The 22,110-nt window shown below is 40.4% G+C and overlaps 1 protein-coding gene across 6 annotated transcripts in view; it reads right to left on the bottom strand.

The window, feature by feature from the left end:
* LOC124253377 (endophilin-A3-like) overlaps positions 1 to 22,110 on the bottom strand; it is a 62,575-nt gene that overhangs the window by 6,126 nt on the left and 34,339 nt on the right. Inside the window, exons 5-12 of one of the 6 annotated variants that reach the window (XM_046687127.1) lie at positions 21,400 to 21,533; positions 20,248 to 20,315; positions 13,770 to 13,804; positions 11,701 to 11,706; positions 8,275 to 8,375; positions 6,665 to 6,768; positions 5,748 to 5,911; positions 1,485 to 1,514 (exon numbers count right to left, since the gene is read on the bottom strand). In XM_046687127.1, coding sequence (XP_046543083.1) covers positions 1,485 to 1,514; positions 5,748 to 5,911; positions 6,665 to 6,768; positions 8,275 to 8,375; positions 11,701 to 11,706; positions 13,770 to 13,804; positions 20,248 to 20,315; positions 21,400 to 21,533 — 642 coding nt within the window. Of the gene's footprint in view, positions 1 to 1,484; positions 1,515 to 2,683; positions 2,720 to 5,747; positions 5,912 to 6,664; positions 6,769 to 8,274; positions 8,376 to 11,700; positions 11,707 to 13,769; positions 13,805 to 20,247; positions 20,316 to 21,399; positions 21,534 to 22,110 lie in introns of all 6 variants that reach the window. The other 5 variants (XM_046687126.1, XM_046687129.1, XM_046687128.1 and 2 more) reach the window with 5 other exon arrangements.

Genomic DNA, 22,110 nt, shown 5'->3' with positions numbered 1-22,110 from the left:
GCATATTAAATTTGTGGAAATGGCTGAGCAATTGGCAATAGTTTTCAACATCTTTGAAAATATACTTGGGTTTCCCTTATTTCTTGTCAGCATTATTATACAACAGGAACCATACAATACAATTTTCAACGCCAAACAACAACAAACAGTGATAGGAGTAAACAGACAGGAAATATTGTGTCTTTAGTAATGGCATTTAGAAAGTTGCATTGATGTTTATAACTTCTTTATCCTTTCTCTACAACATTTCAATACAGATGCTGGTACTTCATTAAGTAATCAAAAGCACCTTTACCAATGTTTCTGATAAATGTTCTAGCACCTGCACTGAAATGTGCTTCTAAATGGTTCTAGCACTGGTAAAGAATAGAGAAGTTGACATCAAAAGGTGATGTGCAGGGCATGCAAACAGTACGGACAGCAGACTAGCAAGAGGAAGAGCAGGCACAGTTTACTCTGATAGCATCTGAGACTGACAAACAAGAGCATGTTGCTGGGCAAAGGTAATGTGCATAGCGTGTCTGAGTCTGTATCAGGAAACAACAGGGGAGAATACTGCATGACGAAAGGTCAGAAACATCATTACAAGCACTTGCCGAATCTCAAAGAGATAAATTTATTTTCTAACAAAATGGCATCTGCAAAAGCAATTTGGTGTCTATTTACAACACATACTTGTGAATAAAATTACTTTAATCTTGAGAAGTGAGTGAGAAAGGTATACTGAAGTGCACAGCATGCTAAACTGGACCAAACAGCTGAGATAACAATCAGGTCAAAGTGCTGACCTCAATCACCTGGTGACCCCTAGGAGTGACCTCATGTATAACAATGCTCAGCCAGGTGGGACGGAATACAACATAGACTAAAGATAAACTTAACTATGATAGTGATAAAATAACATCACAAATAAACCAAACCGGAGGACTTGTAAGAGTCTGGACATGCAGGCCTGCACACTTAAGTGCTGGAAACTAACACTGAAATTTGCAATACTGGCCACAGATTGGAAAACAATTCAGAGGAAAAAGAAATTAGAAAGTAATCAAAGAAAGGTATAGAATCATACAATGACAGGTAAGCAAAACATTAGCCCTTGTAACAATTTTACAACTCCTATGCTTGAATCCAAAAGAAAGATTAATACATGCATACATGCTTACTTTGTTGTTCAAAATATTCCATCATGATTAAAACATCATTGATTAAAAACAACTACATAAAATACAAAAAAAACTAATGTCCTTTAAGGCAATGGCTTGTGATCATTCAATCAACATCTTCTCAGGTCTTACTGATCAAACAGGGAAGAAATGATATGGTTTTTTGTCCTGAGACAGACGAATGAAGGATGAATGTTCACTAGTTGGCAAATCCTACGGGCAGGGACACGGCTAGTCTCGTTATGTTATCAGAGTAAAGCAAGCGAAGATACAGTTACTGTTGCTGAGTTCTTTAGGCAAGGAAGGAATGTATCAACTTACACTCTATCACATGGAATCCTCTGCGTTTCTCTACAGATAGAGTTACAGTAGGATGTTTATGATGAACATGTATCAACATCATAAGGGCTCTCACATTCAAGAGTTGTGTAGAACATATTATGAACATATCATCTCTGCTGGTTGAAACAAATGGCTGCTGACCATGAAAACAGTTACATGGTTACATCCTGCTAGTCCAGAAAACCTGGCTTCCTCACACTTACTATTGGGAACATCAAGATGAACAAAGACTGACTGACTGACTGAGTTTGGTTTTATGCCGCTTTTAGCAATATTCCAGCAACATCACGGCGGGGGACACCAGAAATGCTTCACACACTGTGCCCATGTGACAATTTCGGGTCTTTGATATTGAGTGCTTTAGCCATCAGGCTACAATTTCAATGAACAAAGAGGGTCATACTGATGATTATTAGTTAACATGGAAATGTGTTCATCATGACAATTTCACTTGAAATGTGATCATCATGACAATTTCACTGCAAATGGTATGTCGCTTATCAGGGTTTCTCTGCATTTTTATACCACCTGAGGGTACCTCTCTAGTTGGCAATATCACTGACTACATCGATTGGCCAGTATGCATACAGGACTGGAGAAGATGCGGGCATATAACCAATTGCATGTGTGATAATTCACTGCTTGAACAAGAACACATAATTCATGCAGTATTTTATACATTTCAAAGGACCATAATGATAAAAAGTTCAAATTAAAAAATATATATATAAATAAATAAAAAACAACAACAACAACCCCACCCCAAACATTTTACTGAATGGAGTAAAAGGATATGATTTTAGCCTATAGGTCTGCTTGGGCTTGGCCACAACAAACAGTGCTGCCAGTTAACAATGCTGGGCCTTTATATTCATCAACTATACCAGACAGACTGAACTGTTTCACCGAAAAAGTTACATAAAATGACTTATTGATATGCCTGGGTTTCATCGAACAACATTAGGGAAAATATCCTTTCAATCATCAAATTACCCAAGGACCTTTTGTGTGAGAAAATTCCAAATGTAAGGTGAAAAGAAGCTCATGCAAACCTACATGCATGTACATGTATCTGCACTATCTGTAACAACAGTGGCAACAACACTGTTGGTGAACTAACTAGGACATGAGAACAACACATGCATGAGTGGGACATGGAGGCTACTGACTAAACTCACCTTCGAACTCATCAAAGGCATCGAAGCCTTCATAACCTGGTTAGCATGGACAGAGATGAACAGTTGAGTAGGGTGCGAGTGAGTGGTCACCACAGCTCTATGACATGTGGCCCGTTGTGTGTATACTGTTATAATGGTTAGCATGGACAGAGGAACAGTTCAGTAGGGTGCGAGTGAGTGGTCACCACAGCTCTATGACATGTGGCCCGTTGTGTGTATACTGTTATAATGGTTAGCATGGACAGTGATGAACAGTTGAGTAGGGTGTGAGATGGTCACCACAGCTCTATGACATGTGGCCCGTTGTGTGTATACTGTTATAATGGTTAGTATGAACAGAGAGGAACAGTTCAGTAGGGTGTGAGATGGTCACCACAGCTCTATGACATGTGGCCCGTTGTGTGTATACTGTTATAATGGTTAGTATGAACAGAGAGGAACAGTTCAGTAGGGTGCGAGTGAGTGGTCACCACAGCTCTATGACATGTGGCCCGTTGTGGGAATACTGTTATAATGGTTAGCATGGACAGAGAGGAACAGTTCAGTAGGGTGCGAGTGAGTGGTCACCACAGCTCTATGACATGTGGCCCGTTGTGTGTATACTGTTATAATGGTTAGCATGGACAGAGATGAACAGTTCAGTAGGGTGCGAGTGAGTGGTCACCACAGCTCTATGACATGTGGCCCGTTGTGTGTATACTGTTATAATGGTTAGTATGAACAGAGAGGAACAGTTCAGTAGGGTGTGAGATGGTCACCACAGCTCTATGACATGTGGCCCGTTGTGTGTATACTGTTATAATGGTTAGCATGAACAGAGAGGAACAGTTCAGTAGGGTGCGAGTGAGTGGTCACCACAGCTCTATGACATGTGGCCCGTTGTGTGTATACTGTTATAATGGTTAGCATGGACAGAGATGAACAGTTCAGTAGGGTGCGAGTGAGTGGTCACCACAGCTCTATGACATGTGGCCCGTTGTGTGTATACTGTTATAATGGTTAGCATGGACAGAGATGAACAGTTGACTAGGTTGTGAGATGGTCACCACAGCTCTATGACATGTGGCCCGTTGTGTGTATACTGTTATAATGGTTAGTATGGACAGAGATGAACAGTTGACTAGGTTGTGAGATGGTCGCCACAGCTCTATGACATGTGGCCCGTTGTGTGTATACTGTTATAATGGTTAGCATGAACAGTGATGAACAGTTGAGTAGGTTGTGAGATGGTCACCACAGCTCTATGACATGTGGCCCGTTGTGTGTATACTGTTATAATGGTTAGCATGGACAGAGAGGAACAGTTCAGTAGGGTGCGAGTGAGATGGTCACCACAGCTCTATGACATGTGGCCCGTTGTGTGTATTGTTATTGTGTATACTGTTATAATGGTTAGTATGAACAGAGAGGAACAGTTCAGTAGGGTGTGAGATGGTCACCACAGCTCTATGACATGTGGCCCGTTGTGGGTATACTGTTATAATGGTTAGCATGGACAGAGAGGAACAGTTCAGTAGGGTGCGAGTGAGTGGTCACCACAGCTCTATGACATGTGGCCCATTGTGTGTATACTGTTATAATGGTTAGCATGGACAGAGATGAACAGTTGACTAGGTTGTGAGATGGTCACCACAGCTCTATGACATGTGGCCCGTTGTGTGTATACTGTTATAATGGTTAGTATGAACAGAGAGGAACAGTTCAGTAGGGTGTGAGATGGTCACCACAGCTCTATGACATGTGGCCCCTTGTTGTATACTGTTATACTGTTATAATGGTTAGTATGACACAGAGATGAACAGTTCAGTAGGGTGCGAGTGAGTGGTCACCACAGCTCTATGACATGTGGCCCGTTGTGTGTATACTGTTATAATGGTTAGTATGAACAGAGAGGAACAGTTCAGTAGGGTGCGAGTGAGTGGTCACCACAGCTCTATGACATGTGGCCCGTTGTGTGTATACTGTTATAATGGTTAGCATGGACAGAGAAGAACAGTTGAGTAGGGTGCGAGTGAGTGGTCACCACAGCTCTATGAAATGTGGCCCGTTGTGGGAATACTGTTATAATGGTTAGCATGGACATTGATGAACAGTTGAGTAGGGTGTGAGATGGTCGCCACAGCTCTATGACATGTGGCCCGTTGTGTGTATACTGTTATAATGGTTAGTATGAACAGAGAGGAACAGTTCAGTAGGGTGTGGAGAGATGGTCACCACAGATGGAATACTGTTATAATGGTTAGTATGAACAGAGAGGAACCACAGTGGTCACCACAGCTCTATGACATGTGGCCCGTTATGACATGGGAATACTGTTATAATGGTTAGTATGAACAGAGAGGAACAGTTTGAGTAGGGTGCGAGTGAGTGGTCACCACAGCTCTATGACATGTGGCCCGTTGTTGGAATACTGTTATAATGGTTTAGTATGAACAGAGAGGAACAGTTCAGTAGGAACAGGTAGGGTGCGAGTGAGTGGTCACCACAGCTCTATGACATGTGGCCCGCTCTATGACATGTGTCCTGTTGTGTATACTGTTATAATGGTTAGTATGAACAGAGAGGAACAGTTCAGTAGGGTGCGAGTGAGTGGTCACCACAGCTCTATGACATGTGGCCCGTTGTGTGTATACTGTTATAATGGTTAGTATGAACAGAGAGGAACAGTTGAGTAGGGTGTTAGTGAGTGGTCACCACAGCTCTATGACATGTGGCCCGTTGTGTGTATACTGTTATAATGGTTAGTATGAACAGAGAGGAACAGTTGAGTAGGGTGCGAGTGAGTGGTCACCACAGCTCTATGACATGTGGCCCGTTGTGGGAATACTGTTATAATGGTTAGCATGGACAGTGACGAACAGTTCAGTAGGGTGCGAGATGGCGTTCTGTGCCAGGAGTCAGTGTGTATGGTCTTATGCCCCTTGATCAACATCCAGTAACACTGTGTGGCACAAACTGTCTCTAATAAAAAATATTCTGTATAATACATCATACATTAATCTTGAAGACCACTATCTTATTGAGGAAAATGTATTTCAGAATACTAATTTGACTGCGGACCTACCTGTTTGGTTGAAATTTGAGGAGAAGTTGTAGCTCCCTGAGTTGCCATCATAGTTATCATTCTTGGTTGTGTCAAACATGGAGGAAGGTGACTCGCTTCTCCTGAAGGAGGACACTCGTTTTGGTATGTGCTCTCCCCGAGGCTTGCTGGCGGCTTCACTCCGTCTGTACAATATCATATCACATGTCAGCCTGTGTGGGGGTAGGCACTACGCAACACACGACACAGAATCCACAACTTTGATAAAAGGATCATATAATTGTGCAACAAATGGGATGTTAACCAATGTGACCAAAAGGAGGTAACACTTCAGAGAGAGGAGTTTCCAACACTGTCCTGAAACAAGCAGGTCCTATCTGTTGTTTCAGTATTGACTTATCGAAACCTCGAATGTCAGGGTGTCCTACATATACTGAGTGAGTGAGTGAGTTGGGTTTTACGCCGATTTTAGCACTGTTACAGCAATATCACGGCGGGGGACACCAGAAATGGGCGCCACACATTGTACCCATGTGGGGAATCGAACCCGGGCCTTCGGCGTGACGAGCGAATGCTTTAACCACTAGGCTACCCCACCGCCCCCCTACATATACTGAACATAGTTCAGCACTCTTGGTACAGTAAGGACAAGAAAATGTGCACGCTAGTATTATCCTCAACTTGACTAGCAGCATGACCAATGCACCTTAAATATCCGTTCTTCATGTGACATCAAGATCCACAATTAATTATGCAGCCATATTGGTAAGATCGTAACTTCCATACTTGATCAATGACTTACATCATCTCTTGTTCTTAGAGATCATTTGTGGAATGGCCCCTGTATTTTTCCAGACTAAGCCCTAATGTATCACAGAGCCTGCATATTTGCTGTGGTACTGGCAATGAATAGTACTGACTGGAGACCCAGTACTCACTTGTCTTTGATGATCTCCAGCAGAGACTGTAGCGACTCCATAGCCTGATTATGGTAGTCTAACTGCGCTTCCACAAATGTCTCCATCTGGGCAATCTGTTCCACCTGCAACAGCGAGTCCATCAATCAGATTTGTTTAGATCTGAACAGTTTTGGTAATGTCACACTGTCAGTACAACATGGGACAAAACCCAAAGTGATGCAGGTTCTAGACATTTCAGCTTTCTTGAACGAGTGAGTGAGTTAAAATTTAACGTCACAACGGCAATATTCCAGCCATATAGTGACAAGAAAAATTTGGTTTAACTTTTAGAAATATCTGTCACTAAGGACAGTAACACATTAGGAAGTTATCACAATTTGAGTCTAAAAAATAACCATTTCAAATGATAAAACATTTTACTTGCAGCTTTGTTAATACTCACAGTGTGTACAAAGTATCAAAATCAAGGATTCAAACCCCAGAACATTATTAACTTTCCTACAATTCAAACAGGTTAGATATTACACTATAGTCAGTTGTGTAATAACCGTGTTGCAAAAAGACTTTCCTTGTAAAGTTTTCACCTTTTTCATCTTATTACTTTTGTTGTGCTCATATGTACAACTACAAGGTTTCTGTATAATGTCATTCACCCGATGATGGGGTAAGTCTATACAACAATCCTTTTCATAAACATGCTGATGCCCATAAATTTCTCTCCCATATGTACATTGCTTCTAAATGCCACTTACAGACTTAACATGTCCTCATACTGTAAAAGCTGAAAACCATATGTTTTAAGGTCATAATCACTAAGGTCTCATGACTTCTAGTCCTTTGGGTGATGTAAAAGGTAGGGGTGTCGTGATACGCGAATGTATCGATGCATCGATACATTTTTACTGACGATACGATACGCGATACATGCTTGCATGTATCGATTCCTATTTTAAAACTTTATCGATTCAAATTTTTATGCTATATCCATCTCCTTCAAAGTCTTGATAGTAAAATTATACGAGACCGCTCCGATAAATAGATGTAGCTAGCTTTACTTAAAAAATTGGTTGGAAACTAACAGCTTTTGTGATTGGCTAGACTATTTTGATGGACCAATCAGCGAGCGCGTACGTTGCCGGCAAGGTAATGCTATGAAAAGGCACGAAAATTATGTATCGCGATACGTATCGTATCGTGACCTTAAAATTGTGATACGTATCGTATCGTGAGATTGGTGTATCGTGACACCCCTAGTAAAAAGTAGTGACCCATGTTGTCTGTTGTTTCATGCTGAACACAGCAATATCAAAGTCAACAATGGCCTGTCAATAATCAAGTCCAGACAAGGAAATCCAGAGATCAATATTATAAGCACAGTATCCATCTGTCAGGATACGATGACACAGTATTCACCAAGCCACCATGCCTGGCCAACTGATCAGACAGCTCACCTCTCACAACTAGCATGGGTTTCTCAGCAGCAATTGTAATCCACACACAGACCAAGGTTAAAAGAAACTGAACAGAGATACTACAAACATATTGTAATGGAGCTTGTCCGTGTGCCTACATCACTGAGAAAAAGTCCCATATGTTCAATAACACTCTCTCTATGCCAGACTACGAACCTCATTTTCCAACACATTGTACATAGAGGTTTCTGCAATGGCTTTTGACTCTTCAAACTTGTCTTCAGCAAAACGCAGCTCTTCATCTGTTATGTTGGAACCTAGGAAAGGACAAACATAATAACTTTTTCCCAAAACAAAGTCAACTGGCTTGTGGTCTGCAAAATGAATATAAAACAAACAGAAATCAAGGAAATCATGGAAAACTCTTAAAAAATACCACATAAAATAATAATGTTAATATACACATAACAACTGCTCTCCTTTCCTTGAGGACCATAATTATACCTGTACAGACATTTGCATTACTGCTACTTATTGAACTAATACTGAAAAAATAATATATTATATATGTATGTATAAGGTTCCAAGTTTCACTAATGAAACTTGTGTCTTGGCACACCATCAGTAGCAACAGAACACCACCACCACCATACAACTACACTCACTAGCCAACATAGAAAGCACTGAATGTTGGAGGCACAAGCTGATAATGACTGGGTGATGACTAACTTCACTTTTTATCTCAAGTTATGGCATATTTGCTTTCTGGTTTTATATAGGTTTGAAGAAATAGACGCTGAGGAACAAAAATGCAGGATACAGATATGCAATCTAAAAATTCACAATTATACTGCCTCCTGGTATGATTGCATCTAGGCTCTCAATGAGGTTTAGTATCTAATAGATTTGCATTGTCAGATTGTGAAGAAAGCTGAAGGTTACTACAATGAAGTCGGTGCTCCTCTAACAATATTCAAGCAATGATTTGGATACTGATAGAGTTTCAGTGATCAGTTTTTAAAACAAAATACTGACTGTAAATCACACTTAATTCAAATATACAGAAAACCAGTGACCTGAACTCTTATCTCACTCTAATGAGGCCAGGTTAATATTAGTTGATGACTTTGCATGGAGTATTACAGCTTTAAAGCAGCCTGTAAGAAACAGGTGCGTTCCACCACAGAAACCAGCTGCTGATGGTAAGAACGACAGGCCTCAGGAACATGACTCAACCAGCAGGCTGACATCACCAAACTGTGATAACTGGATCCTTAATCGAGTTGGATTGAGTACTAGATATGTAGTATTATCTAAGCCTGACCAGTGTTTTCTATGCATTATGGAGCAGCTGGAAAATATGGTATGGCTTTCTTGTCAGTTAGTATGCTATATTTGAGCTGTTGATTGCTGACTACATGAAGCAGCATGTTCTGGATGATATGAAAATATATATCATAGGCAGGCCATCTGGTAATGGTTGATATGAACGTGAGATCTCTGGATGAAGGCAACAATCAACACAAGTACAATACACAGGAGCACTAGACCCACACCTGAGGTACCCTACCTGTCATATACAACACAGGAGCACTAGACCCACACCTGAGGTACCCTGCCTGTCATATACAACACAGGAGCTCTAGACCCACACCTGAGGTACCGTACCTGTAATACAACAAAGGAGCACTAGACCCACACCTGAGGTACCCTATCTGTCATATACAACACAGGAGCACTAGACCCACACCTGAGGTACCCTATCTGTCATATACAACACAAGAGCACTAGACCCACACCTGAGGTACCCTGCCTGTCATATACAACACAGGAGCACTAGACCAACACCTGAGGTACCCTGCCTGTCATATACAACAAAGGAGCACTAGACCCACACCTGAGGTACCCTATTTGTCATATACAACACAGGAGCACTAGACCCACACCTGAGGTACCCTGCCTATCTGTACAACACAAGAGCACTAGACCCACACCTGAGGTACCCTATCTGTCATATACAAGACAGGAGCTCTAGACCCACATCTGAGGTACCCTACCTGTAATACAACAAAGGAGCACTAGACCCACACCTGAGGTAGCCTGCCTGTCATATACAACAAAGGAGCACTAGACCCACACCTGAGGTAGCCTGCCTGTCATATACAACACAAGAGCACTAGACCCACACCTGAGGTACCCTGCCTGTCATATACAACACAGGAACACTAGACCAACACCTGAGGTACCCTGCCTGTCATATACAACACAGGAACACTAGACCCACACCTGAGGTACCCTATCTGTCATATACAACACAGGAACACTAGACCCACACCTGAGGTAGCCTGCCTGTCATATACAACACCGGAGCACTAGACCAACACCTGAGGTACCCTGCCTGTCATATACAACACAGGAGCACTAGACCCACACCTGAGGTACCCTATCTGTCATATACAACACAGGAGCACTAGACCCACACCTGAGGTAGCCTACCTGTAATACAACAAAGGAGCACTAGACCCACACCTGAGGTACCCTACCTGTAATACAACAAAGGAGCACTAGACCCACACCTGAGGTAGCCTGCCTGTCATATACAACAAAGGAGCACTAGACCCACACCTGAGGTACCCTATCTGTCATATACAACACAAGAGCACTAGACCCACACCTGAGGTACCCTGCCTGTCGTATACAACAAAGGAGCACTAGACCCACACCTGAGGTACCCTATCTGTCATATACAACACAAGAGCACTAGACCCACACCTGAGGTAGCCTGCCTGTCATATACAACACAGGAGCACTAGACCCACACCTGAGGTAGCCTGCCTGTCATATACAACACAGGAGCACTAGACCCACACCTGAGGTACCCTGCCTGTCATATACAACAAAGGAGCACTAGACCCACACCTGAGGTACCCTATCTGTCATATACAACACAGGAGCACTAGACCCACACCTGAGGTACCCTGCCTGTCATATACAACACAGGAACACTAGACCCACACCTGAGGTAGCCTGCCTGTCATATACAACACAGGAACACTTGGTCCACACCAGTGTCAACTTCCATACATATAATACTTTTATCAACCTTTTAATTAAAATTAATACAAAACAATTTGAAAATCTTTTTCTGAATCTAATAATTATATCCAATCATATATATGCATTCTAGATTTCATAAATGTTAAATTATTACTTGTGAGGCATTATTTGCTCCTTGAGAATCAAATCCTTTTAGCAGCATAAAATTATCCCTAAAGTCTTCCTCAATGCTTTGTTGCATCTTAATACCATAGACAAACATATTATCACATAAAAAAATGTCAAGCATCCTTTTCATCCCATAATTAAAGATGACACTGAAATATCCATACATCACATGTGCCTACCTTTGGTATCTTATCATAAGACCATAACTCAATAACCCTCACCTGAACACATAACCACACACCATGAACCAGAACATGCAATGAGCTACTACATTATGAACACATGCTGGATGAATGTATGTAAAGGTGATATATGAATGAATGAATGAATGAATGAATGAATGAATGAATGAATGAATGAATGAATGAATGAATGAATGAATGAATGAATAAAAGAATGAATGAATGAATATACTACCTCCAGCTGTCGGGGAGCATGCAAAGAAATAAGTAAAATTAAAACGGAAATCATGTTTATCTTTCTACCTGTGTTTTAACTAAAATAGGGAATTAACACAGTTGAGTTGTGCCAACTATCCAACACAATTTCCAGACCATCAAATCACACCTAACTACCAAACTCAGTTTACACAATCACAGTTCTCTATGGGATAAAAATGGATGCCATTTCATAAGCGTTTAATTCAGGAAGTAACTAGTTTGAAACAAAAATATAAATTGCTGGAAGGTACCATAAGACTTGACTACCCTCTCCAATCCTGAGTTTCTGCCAGGTAGTGTGAGCATATCCTATTCATTACATCGCTATAGATTGCCTTCACTTATGCCAGCAACCTTGAATGCAAACTGTGAGACCATAACCACTGTTACCAGATGAGTCATGCAAATTAAAACTGAACAAACTGTGTTTCAACCAATTCAATAAAACCATAGTCTTACTGAGAAAATCCAACTGCCCATGGACCAAGTATAAATATAGTTGAACCAAATCATGCAACCATATAAAGTCTACATATCTCAGGCCCAATGTGAGATCTCTGTACAGTATATCGGCTACCGCGTGAGTGGTAACATATAAAGGTTAAGAGACTTGGTAAAAGGTTAATGTGGGAAATTATTCATGCACCATTACTAAACGATTGTTTGTAGAAAACATATAGCCAAGGCTCTGTAGCTCACAGGGGTTGCCATGTCTGCGCTACTGTTTTCAGTCTTAACACTGACATACAAAATTCAAATCTGTCTTCATCATAAGCCTGTGAAATAGGGAAGTACAAGTCAAACTGTATCCAATCATGGACAGTATGTTTATACACATACCATGTAGCCATACAGGAAGTTCAAGTTGGGTGAAAAAATAATTATATAATATATTTTAAACTGTTACTCCTAGGGGTGAAATGGTACGCTCTTAGCGAGTTATGGTACGTATTGCGGTACAAGGCCTTCGGTTCGGTACGTTTCGGTTCGGTATATGAGAACTTACTTCCTGGAAAATAATGACCGTCTAGTAAAGAAATGCATAGATTTAGTTTCGATTTCTAGAAATTTTAGAAAAGGTTTTAAAAGGTTAATCAAATCACGATATGAAAGCTGAAAATACCGTATTTTTATATTGCAATACTGTATGCTGAACCAAAGGCAAAATACCGCGGTTCTATTAATACTGCGGTATACCATTTCACCCCTAGTTACTACAGTTTGGATAAGCTGCCAGTTTGGAATTTTACCCTGGATCTGCTAGGTCAATGACACAAAATATAAAAGAGATAAACATAGCTTCTTAGTTCTATCATGATGTTTAAACATGCTGGATCTGGAACAGAATTGTCAGGTATTTCAGCCAGCCTGCCAGGTTATCACTACTATCAGTACCAACAAAGTAGGTTGCTCTACAGCAACAAGCAGTATCTGGATGGGTATTTCTACACATATGTATCTCTCCAAACAAGCAGTTTAGTTCTAATTTATTTTATTAAGACATGAAGAGGAAGCTCTTCACAAAAATCTAACAGTTTTGAGAAGTTGCACATATCTGAGAGATAAACAGGGTACTACCTAAAACGCCAACAGTTCCAAGATACAGACAAACAAGCCCAGTATAAGCTCATTAAGACTTCATCCAGATGAGCTAAACATATACCTAAATGTTCTCTCCATACAGTCCTTTTGGATTTTTGTCCCACCATCAAACTTTGACACTAACTATTCACAAACCAATATAATCCAATTATCAAAATAAAGAAGAAAAAAGTAACTGTAAAAAGTATTTGAAAAAGTACAGTAAAAAAAGTGTCAAAACATGAATTATATAAACATGGTAAAATAGTTGTCAGGCATGAAAGGAATGTAAGGAAAGATATGCAAATGGAAACTACTTGTCCAAAACAAAACACTAAGCCCTATCTATCCCAAAACATGGCGGACACTAAGTGTGGAGGAACATGGAGCTTCAAGTGTGCGGTAATACAACCCTAAACCAGACCACAATGCATCATTATCATTCAGGAAGTGAGAGGTTATTACCATGGTCCCGGGAGCCTCCCTTGCTGTCACTTCCTGTGTAAGTAAATCATATGCCATTTAGCAGTCTACCTCAACTGTCATAATACTATACACTGGGTTCATTGAGAACTAGTATGAACAGTGTTCCGTAATGATCACTGGGTTATGCAACTCTGATAAATGAGTTAGAAAGGAAAATGTAATGATGTGTAAACTCATGTAAAATGTGTCTTAAAGAGAGTAAAGGTTGAGTTCAGAACTGCCAGTATCATGCATGCAGTTCAGTAAACAGAAGCAATCCATGCAAGCTTATACATCAGAACTTATGACACACTGCCTTTGGAAGCTATAACTGCTAACACCAATTATATCAGGCTGCTCCTGACAGTTGCACACCTAAGACTGGTTTTACAGATGAAATCTGATACCAGTATGTGAAATAGTGAGTCGGGTTCTAGAGCCACATCACTTCATGAAAGCACCATCACATATATCGTTCTAAATCATCTCAGAGAAGACTGACTGACAGACTGACTGAGTTTGGTTTTACGCCGCTTTTAGCAATATTCCAGCAACATCACGGCGGGGGACACCAGAAATGGGCTTCACACATTGTACCCATGTGGGGATTCGAACCCGGGTCTTCGGCGTGACGAGCCAACGCTTTAACCACTAGGCTACCCCACCGCCCCTCTCAGAGAAGACATTCACTAAAGGTGTCTGGAGATCACATGTGAGCATTGGTATTGCATCAGTTCCTTTCCTAAGTCCTTCGGTGGTAGTCAACTGATCTCCATTTGTCCTGTACAACCAATATGCATTCATGGTATAACAATACGGCAATACAGATGTGAGGCTCATTAAGCAATACATTGATTTACAACTCCTGCACCGCAATACATAGGATACCTTACATTATAAATTATATTGACGTAAAAACCATGTGAATAACAATGAAAACTGTAGAACCAGTGCATGTAGATTCTCTTGTAATTCCTGGCTGGATAAAAATGGCAGAATCATCACAGTGCCCTGAAGTTTATATGTCTCTCCCCTACACCCTCTCATCTTCGCTGTCTGAGATTAAAAACAAATTGTTCAGGATTATGATTCACCTGCAGAAAGGTAGAGAACATGAACTTATGAAATATAAGTACTATATCAAGACATAAACTGTATTGCATCCATATCATCAGGGTACATACAATGCCTTCATTGTATCGTTACACCTCTATCATGCATCACTTTTGACTACTGCTAGACATTTAACAATATTCTGGACTGATAACCCCAATTCCTCCATAAAAATCAATGATGAAAGTGATTACATTAACACCTTATGCCAAGGAGACCACTGAACCCAAGTTACAATTCTATATGACCCAACAGCCACTGTTGCTTTGATACAGTTATAGTAGCACACTATGACATATCAATGTTAAAGTACTAAGGTTACAAAGGGGAACGACAACAGGTGTATCACAATACCAGTATATTAAGATAATATGTGACAATGAAGTGGTTTCAGATTTATGACAACTGTAGCATGAGAATCACCATGAAATGGAATCTTTGACCATATCAAGTCCTGTTATCACTTACCCTGGTTGAGTTGAAATATCCACCAAGAGATAAATAGTTTTGTCAAAATGCTAAATACAAGTATGATTGAACCATTCACCATAACAAGAACCAAGAAGTGTTAAGAGTAAAATGTTGGTGCATATTTCATTGAAATATATCAATAGTGCAATGGATACAATCATGCAAAACAAACCATTTTGTGGAACAAGTATCCACAAGTAGCATGGTTCCCATGGTAATGCCAACGGTACTAATGTTTAGTGACAAGGTGAGCTAACCAACACCTGTTGACTCAAGCCGAACTGTAAGGAATGTCATATAGGAGACATTACATGCCACTGCCTAATGCTCCTCTGTGGAAGGCAAGAGGTTCGTCACACAACCTGTTCAGATCATGCACTGTATTACAGTCTAGAGCAGTTAGTTGCTACATCCTACGGTGGGAAGCAGAGAGAAAACCATTAATGGATAGCAAATCTGTCTACTGGTTAAGTTGTTTTAACACAATCACCTGTTAAATGTTAGTAAGATTTGGAATTCTCTGTACTGTATTACGTCTCAGCAAAGTATTAAGGCTTTCACCAAATGCAGAAGGGAAAATGCACGATAGAGTTAATTTCTTTAATTTCTTAGATTAAATCATATAGATATAAAAGCTTAAATTTGCAGTTTTATGAGTTTGATAACAGTTAAAATTTGTATTCAAAATGATTTGGAATATTGTAATGAATGGGGGTCTTTTCAGAGTTTGACTGTAAGAAGCTGTAAGAGAAATTCCACCCCTAACCAGCACTAGAAGTTGAAGCAGCAGAGCAGTCAGTGTTGTGAGCTGAGAAGTAAAAATACTTAGCTGTAAAACCATGTGTTTGACAGCAACTGTCAGTCTTACCTCCTGTAGGGTAGGAACATGTGTCATTAGGGAAGTTGCATGAGCGGCAAATTGGGGAAGTAGGAGGAGGTCAAGGTTTTGAAGAAGATGAGGGAAATGAGTCATGAGAAGACAGGTTTGGATTTGATGTGCCAATCAGAAGCAGCAATAACAGAATGAGTGAGCTGAGAAACACCACTGTATTCCAGTTATATCACGGCACGACAGCTTCTTGGGGTAGGACTGACTGACTGAGTTTGGTTTTACGCCGCTTTTAGCAATATTCCAGCAACATCACGGCGGGGGACACCAGAAATAGGCTTCACACATTGTACCCATGTGGGGATTCGAACCCGGGTCTTCGGCGTGACGAGCCAACGCTTCAACCATTAGGCTACCCCACCGCCCCCTTTTGGGGTAGGAAAGTCAATAGATGCAGGTACTAGACACATACCACTTAGGTGAAACCCATGAGCATGGGTGTGGTACTGACAACAGAAGAAACGGAATCAGGGTGAATCGGGATTAGAACCCACACGTTCCTGGCATGTCCCTGGAATGCAACTCTCCAGGGCGAATTGCGCCACCATAGATAACTCAGCCAACTGTGCCACAAGCTATACATGACAAACTAGGACTTGAAAACATGTCTTCGTTAAGCAGCTTGAGGTGGCCAATCATTGTATGGACACTTGGGTGAAATCAGGGAGGAAACATGAGGGTGAAGGTCGTAGAGTGTCATCAGGGAGGAAATATGAGGGTGAAGGTTGTAGAGTGTCATCAGGGAGGAAACATGAGGGTGAAGGTCGTAAAGTGTCATCAGGGAGGAAACATGAGGGTGAAGGTCGTCAGAGTGTCATCAAGGTGTCATCAGGGAGGAAGCTTATGAGGGTAAAGTAGTGTCATCAGGGAGGAAACATGAGGGTGAAGGGTAAAGTGTCATCAGAGGGAGGAAACATGAGGGTGAAGGGTGAAGGTTCATAGGAGAAACATGAGGGTGAAGGTCGTGAAGTGTCATCAGGGAGGAAACATGAGGGTGAAGGTCGAAAAGTGTCATCAGGGAGGAAACATGAGGGTGAAGGTCGTAAAAGTGTCATCAGGGGAGGAAACATGAGGGTGAAGGTTGTAAAGAGAGTAAGTAAAAGTGTCATCAGGAGGAAACATGAGGGTGAAGGTCGTAGAGTGTCATCAGGGAGGAAACATGAGGGTGGGTGTAAAAGTGTGTCATCAGGGAGGTGAGAGTGAAGGTCATCAGGAGGAAACATGAGAGGCGAAGGTAAAGTAAAGTGTCATCAGGGAGGAAACATGAGAGTGAAGGTCGTAGAGCATCATCAGGGAGGAAACATGAGGGTGAAGGTCGTAGAGTGTCATCAGGGAGGAAACATGAGGGTGAAGGTTGTAGAGTGTCATCAGGGAGGAAACATGAGGGTGAAGGTCGTAAAGTGTCATCAGGGAGGAAACATGAGGGTGAAGGTCGTAGAGTGTCATCAGGGAGGAAACATGAGGGTGAAGGTCGTAATGTGTCATCAGGGAGGAAACATGAGGGTGAAGGTTGTAGAGTGTCATCAGGGAGGAAACATGAGGGTGAAGGTCGTTAAAGTGTCATCAGGGAGGAAACATGAGGGTGAAGCTGAATGACAAGGGATGGATGATGCAAAGCCCAACAGGAATTTGAACCCGAGACGGACACACTCAATACCTGGTCATGGAAATCACAAAGTATACACATTTCTCAGACTAAAAAATAAGCTTGGTTCTCAGGCAGTGCCGCATAATTATATAACCTTAACAGTTTTGTTTTATTTCGATTAACATGAAAATCAACAGATATATTTAATATGTCTTAAACACAACCTCAGCAGTGAAATGCAGCAATAATATAATGCATGCTAGCCAGTATACTCCCTCTTACAGGCACTCTATGCTATCTACAGCATGTTGTGTGTGCTTGTTTCACTGCTTGAAAACATTGCCAATGAAAATATGAAACTTGCTATAAAGAAATGTATGCACAGATTAAGATTACTGAGGGTTAAAATCTGTGCTAAGAAATGAATAATAATTCACATGAAAATTCAATTAAGCTACTTCTGTTATTTACAGTAGTATAAAAGCTTGGTCTTCTTGCATTATGTGTTACCAATGTGCCAACCACGAGCTGCTTCACATGTGAAGAAACAAAGTGACCAGGATCTATCGCAGAGTGATTGTTCATAAGTGTTTATAATGTTACATATTAGTTTCGGAGAAGAACAGAAAGAAGGGCAGTGGCCCATAATTTGTCAAAACCTGTTGCCTGAGAACCAATTGTTGTTTTTTAGCACAGAGATGATGCAACATATGTTGTATTTGGGGTTTACAATATATATATATATATATATATATTACACTTTCTCAGTAAAGGACAGATTCTACTACTTTCGCTGGTTTGAATCAAGCCCTTACTCTCCAAGTGAGGCACCTAATCGCCAGCACACAAAGTCAGCACTCTAAGCCACTCAACCATCTTGGCTTCTAAAAAATTGGAAGTCGGACAACTGGTAGTCTAGATCACATACTATATGTACAGGCCTACCAAAGAAAACTTTCCCACCGTGCAGAAAAACGCAGAAAAGCCTGCATGAATCATGGAAATGGCAACATAAACATAATACCTTGCTAATGAAACAGTCAAAACGGCAACTTTAAATCGCTAAAACTGGATAAAAAACTGAAGACTTTAACCTGCAACTTCCATTTTGCGCATGCGCACATGGAAGAACAAGTCTCCACTGCATGTTGACATTTTCATTGACATTGGACAAAACTTAACTTCCCTTTTTAAGTTTGTTTTGAAATTTGAAAGAAGCGCGGATCGTAATGCGCATGCGCAGTAGAGGTCAAAGTTCGCTGATACAAAAATGTTGCAGTTTCATAGTCTTTCGTTGCTGTTTTTACTGTTTCAGTAGCAAGGTAACATGTTTATGTTGCTATTTCCATGATGAATGTGGGCTTTTCTGCATGTTTCTGCACAGTAGGAAAGTTTTCTTTGGTAGGCCTGGTGTACCCCTTTGACAAATGTGAATTTGTGCGGCTCACAATATACTTTACTGAGAAGGTGTTATACCAAATATAACATGTGTTACAACTAACCACTTATTAAATGGCATTGTGTATTCACAGAGATGATGATGAATATGCATGACACACGTCACTATGATCATGTCTGAAATAAAGAGAACTGCCCAGTGGGTGTGGTGGAAATACTATCTATCTTTTCCTCCATATCCCATCCTAAATCATTATCAAAGTAAAAATAAATGAACATGAAACCAAGGAAATGTATTGCTAAAACAGTAAGATCTTAAAATAGAAACAATAATGATAAAGTGGAATTTTGAAATTTTAAAATGAAACATTAAAAATTTAATAGGGAACCAACTCATTCCACCAAGCCAATGAATTCAAGGCAGACAAACGGCAACCATGATATGTAAGGGATACATCAAATATGAGAAAAACATAATAGATCACATGATACAATGACACCAAGATCAGGAAGACTATTATGGTGAGAAATGTAAAAATATTATATTTGATTATTGTATGAGGAAAATGACATGTTTCAAAGTTTTGTATTAAATTTTCAAGAGAGAAGTTTTTCAAACATGTAAAATAGATTAATGCACAGTCACTCAGGGATTGGGAAAGGCAGGGGCCATGGGCCATTTTGCACATTAGAATAAAAAATGGCCCATTAAACTTTTGAAGTTTACTATTGATACAAGGGCAGTGGCCCATTCTAAATTCAGAAAAAGGGCTAATAATCCTGAAAATGGCCCATTGTCAAAGTTGTTTATCCCAATCCCTGGTGACTAATACAAAACTTGCCAACAACACAGCAGGCCATGTTACATTTACAATTAGTTCCTGTTACAGACAAGCTATCATCCATAGAGATCAGATGCATGAGGTAGATGCATGTAAGCATAGTGCATCACTGTGACAGCCGGTGTGCAAGTGTGGCGCCAGCTACACCATCTTCCACACATCTACATCACATACACACCTTTTTCTTTCTTTCTTCGTTTACAGTCAAAGTCCAAACGTCTCCCAGATAACTTCTTCCGATGGTGCTGCAAGGAATATAATATAAAAAAAATCAGTCAAAACAAAGAATCACATCAGATGCATATAAAAGACACTTATTTGGTGAACAAGGGAAAGTATTTGTTCAATCGTAAAAATTCAGCAAAGAAATGTGCAATTATTATCTTATGTCTGATCAGGAAGTTACAAGTTGTACAAAACTCAGCAGCCCGTGTCGCAACAAGAACAGCGAGACATGATTACATCACACCAATTCTCCAACATCTACACTGGTTGCCAGTGCCACAGCGGATCAAATACAAAGTTGTCCTGCTTGTCTTCAAGTGTCTCCACAATCAAGCCCCTCAGTATCTCTCCAGCATGATAACCAGATATCAACCTGTCAGATCTCTTCGATCCTCTCACCAGTTTCTCCTTCAGCCACCTGCACTAAAACCAGTCGCATCACCGTCCGTTTTTTTCAAATTTCCGGACCAAACTTGTGGAATCAACTCCCACAACACCTGAGATCTAACCACGACCTGGACTCATTCAAATCACAGCTAAAGACTCATTACTTTCGTGAAGCATACAACAACTAACTTTCCATCAGAGTCTCAAGCGCTGCAGAGCAGTTTATTTCTGGATATGGCGCTATAGAAGTTTTTCCATAGATAGATAGATATAGATAGATAGATAGATAGATAGATAGATAGATAGATAGATAGATAGATAGATAGATAGATAGATAGACAGATGTCTGATGTGACCCTTCAAGACACTTCAAAGGGAGACAAATACACAAACAATAAAGTACTAAGGTTATCTCCCTTGTATCATGAGCATTGCAAAACACAATGCTATCGCAAACTTTTATTAAATATCATTTCATTGTTTATAAACAAATAAATTCAATAATATCTGAGATGTTTAAAACATAAAACAATAAAATATGTTTTGTTCAATATGCATCCTGCAACCTATAACCTGAAGCTCTTTGGTGCTAAAAGAAAAAGATTAACCAAACCATCATGCAAAAGTATAGGAGCTGACAATCAAACATGTTTTGACTTATGAACACATTATTTTATGTGGAAGATTTGTGTAAACATGTGCATGACTATTACTGACATTGACTTCCTTGAGGTCCTTTGCCTGCAGCAGTGCCAGAGGTTCCAGGAAGTTCTGTTTGACATTGTCCTCTAAGTTGTACTTGATTTCTGCAAGGTGCTTGTACGTCTCCCCAGCTTCCTGGAGGCATGATCCTGCAACAGAATCAGTCATTCAGTCAGAGAGTAATATGGGCTTTCAAAATATTACTGATATATTTTATATTATGTTTTTTTTCTTCCAAAATACACAATTTGTTGGCACTTTTGGTGAAACCCACAAGCATAGGTATGAGTGTGGATCAAGGATCATTATCAGGGTGAATCTGGGATTTAAACCCACAATCATTAAGTGCACATACACAGCAAGAGTGATGCAGCCATCACTGTGCCACCTGTTTCAGTGCACCATCCGTCCCCTAACCACACAGTGACAATCTGTGTTTCCTAATTACAAAGTAATAGAAATGGATGTAGTTTCGTGCTAACATGGCCTTCCTAAGGCCATACCAACATATTTCATGGCTTTTCCAATTTTCCCAAATGACAAAATAACGTAACATGAGTTATGTGTGAGAATAATTTCCTGACATAACTACCTCAGAATCCACAAAAATCAAAGTTGAAAGTGAGTGAGTGAGTTGTGTTTTACATCGCTTTTAGCAATATTCCAGCAATATCACAGCGTGGGGGCACCAGAAATGGGCTTCACACATTGTACCCATGTGGGGAA

This window comes from Haliotis rubra, unplaced genomic scaffold, assembly GCF_003918875.1.
Source record: "Haliotis rubra isolate DU_JTF1 unplaced genomic scaffold, ASM391887v1 Scf54, whole genome shotgun sequence".
NCBI lineage: Eukaryota > Metazoa > Mollusca > Gastropoda > Lepetellida > Haliotidae > Haliotis > Haliotis rubra.
This window is presented reverse-complemented; position numbering and strand designations above follow the sequence as displayed.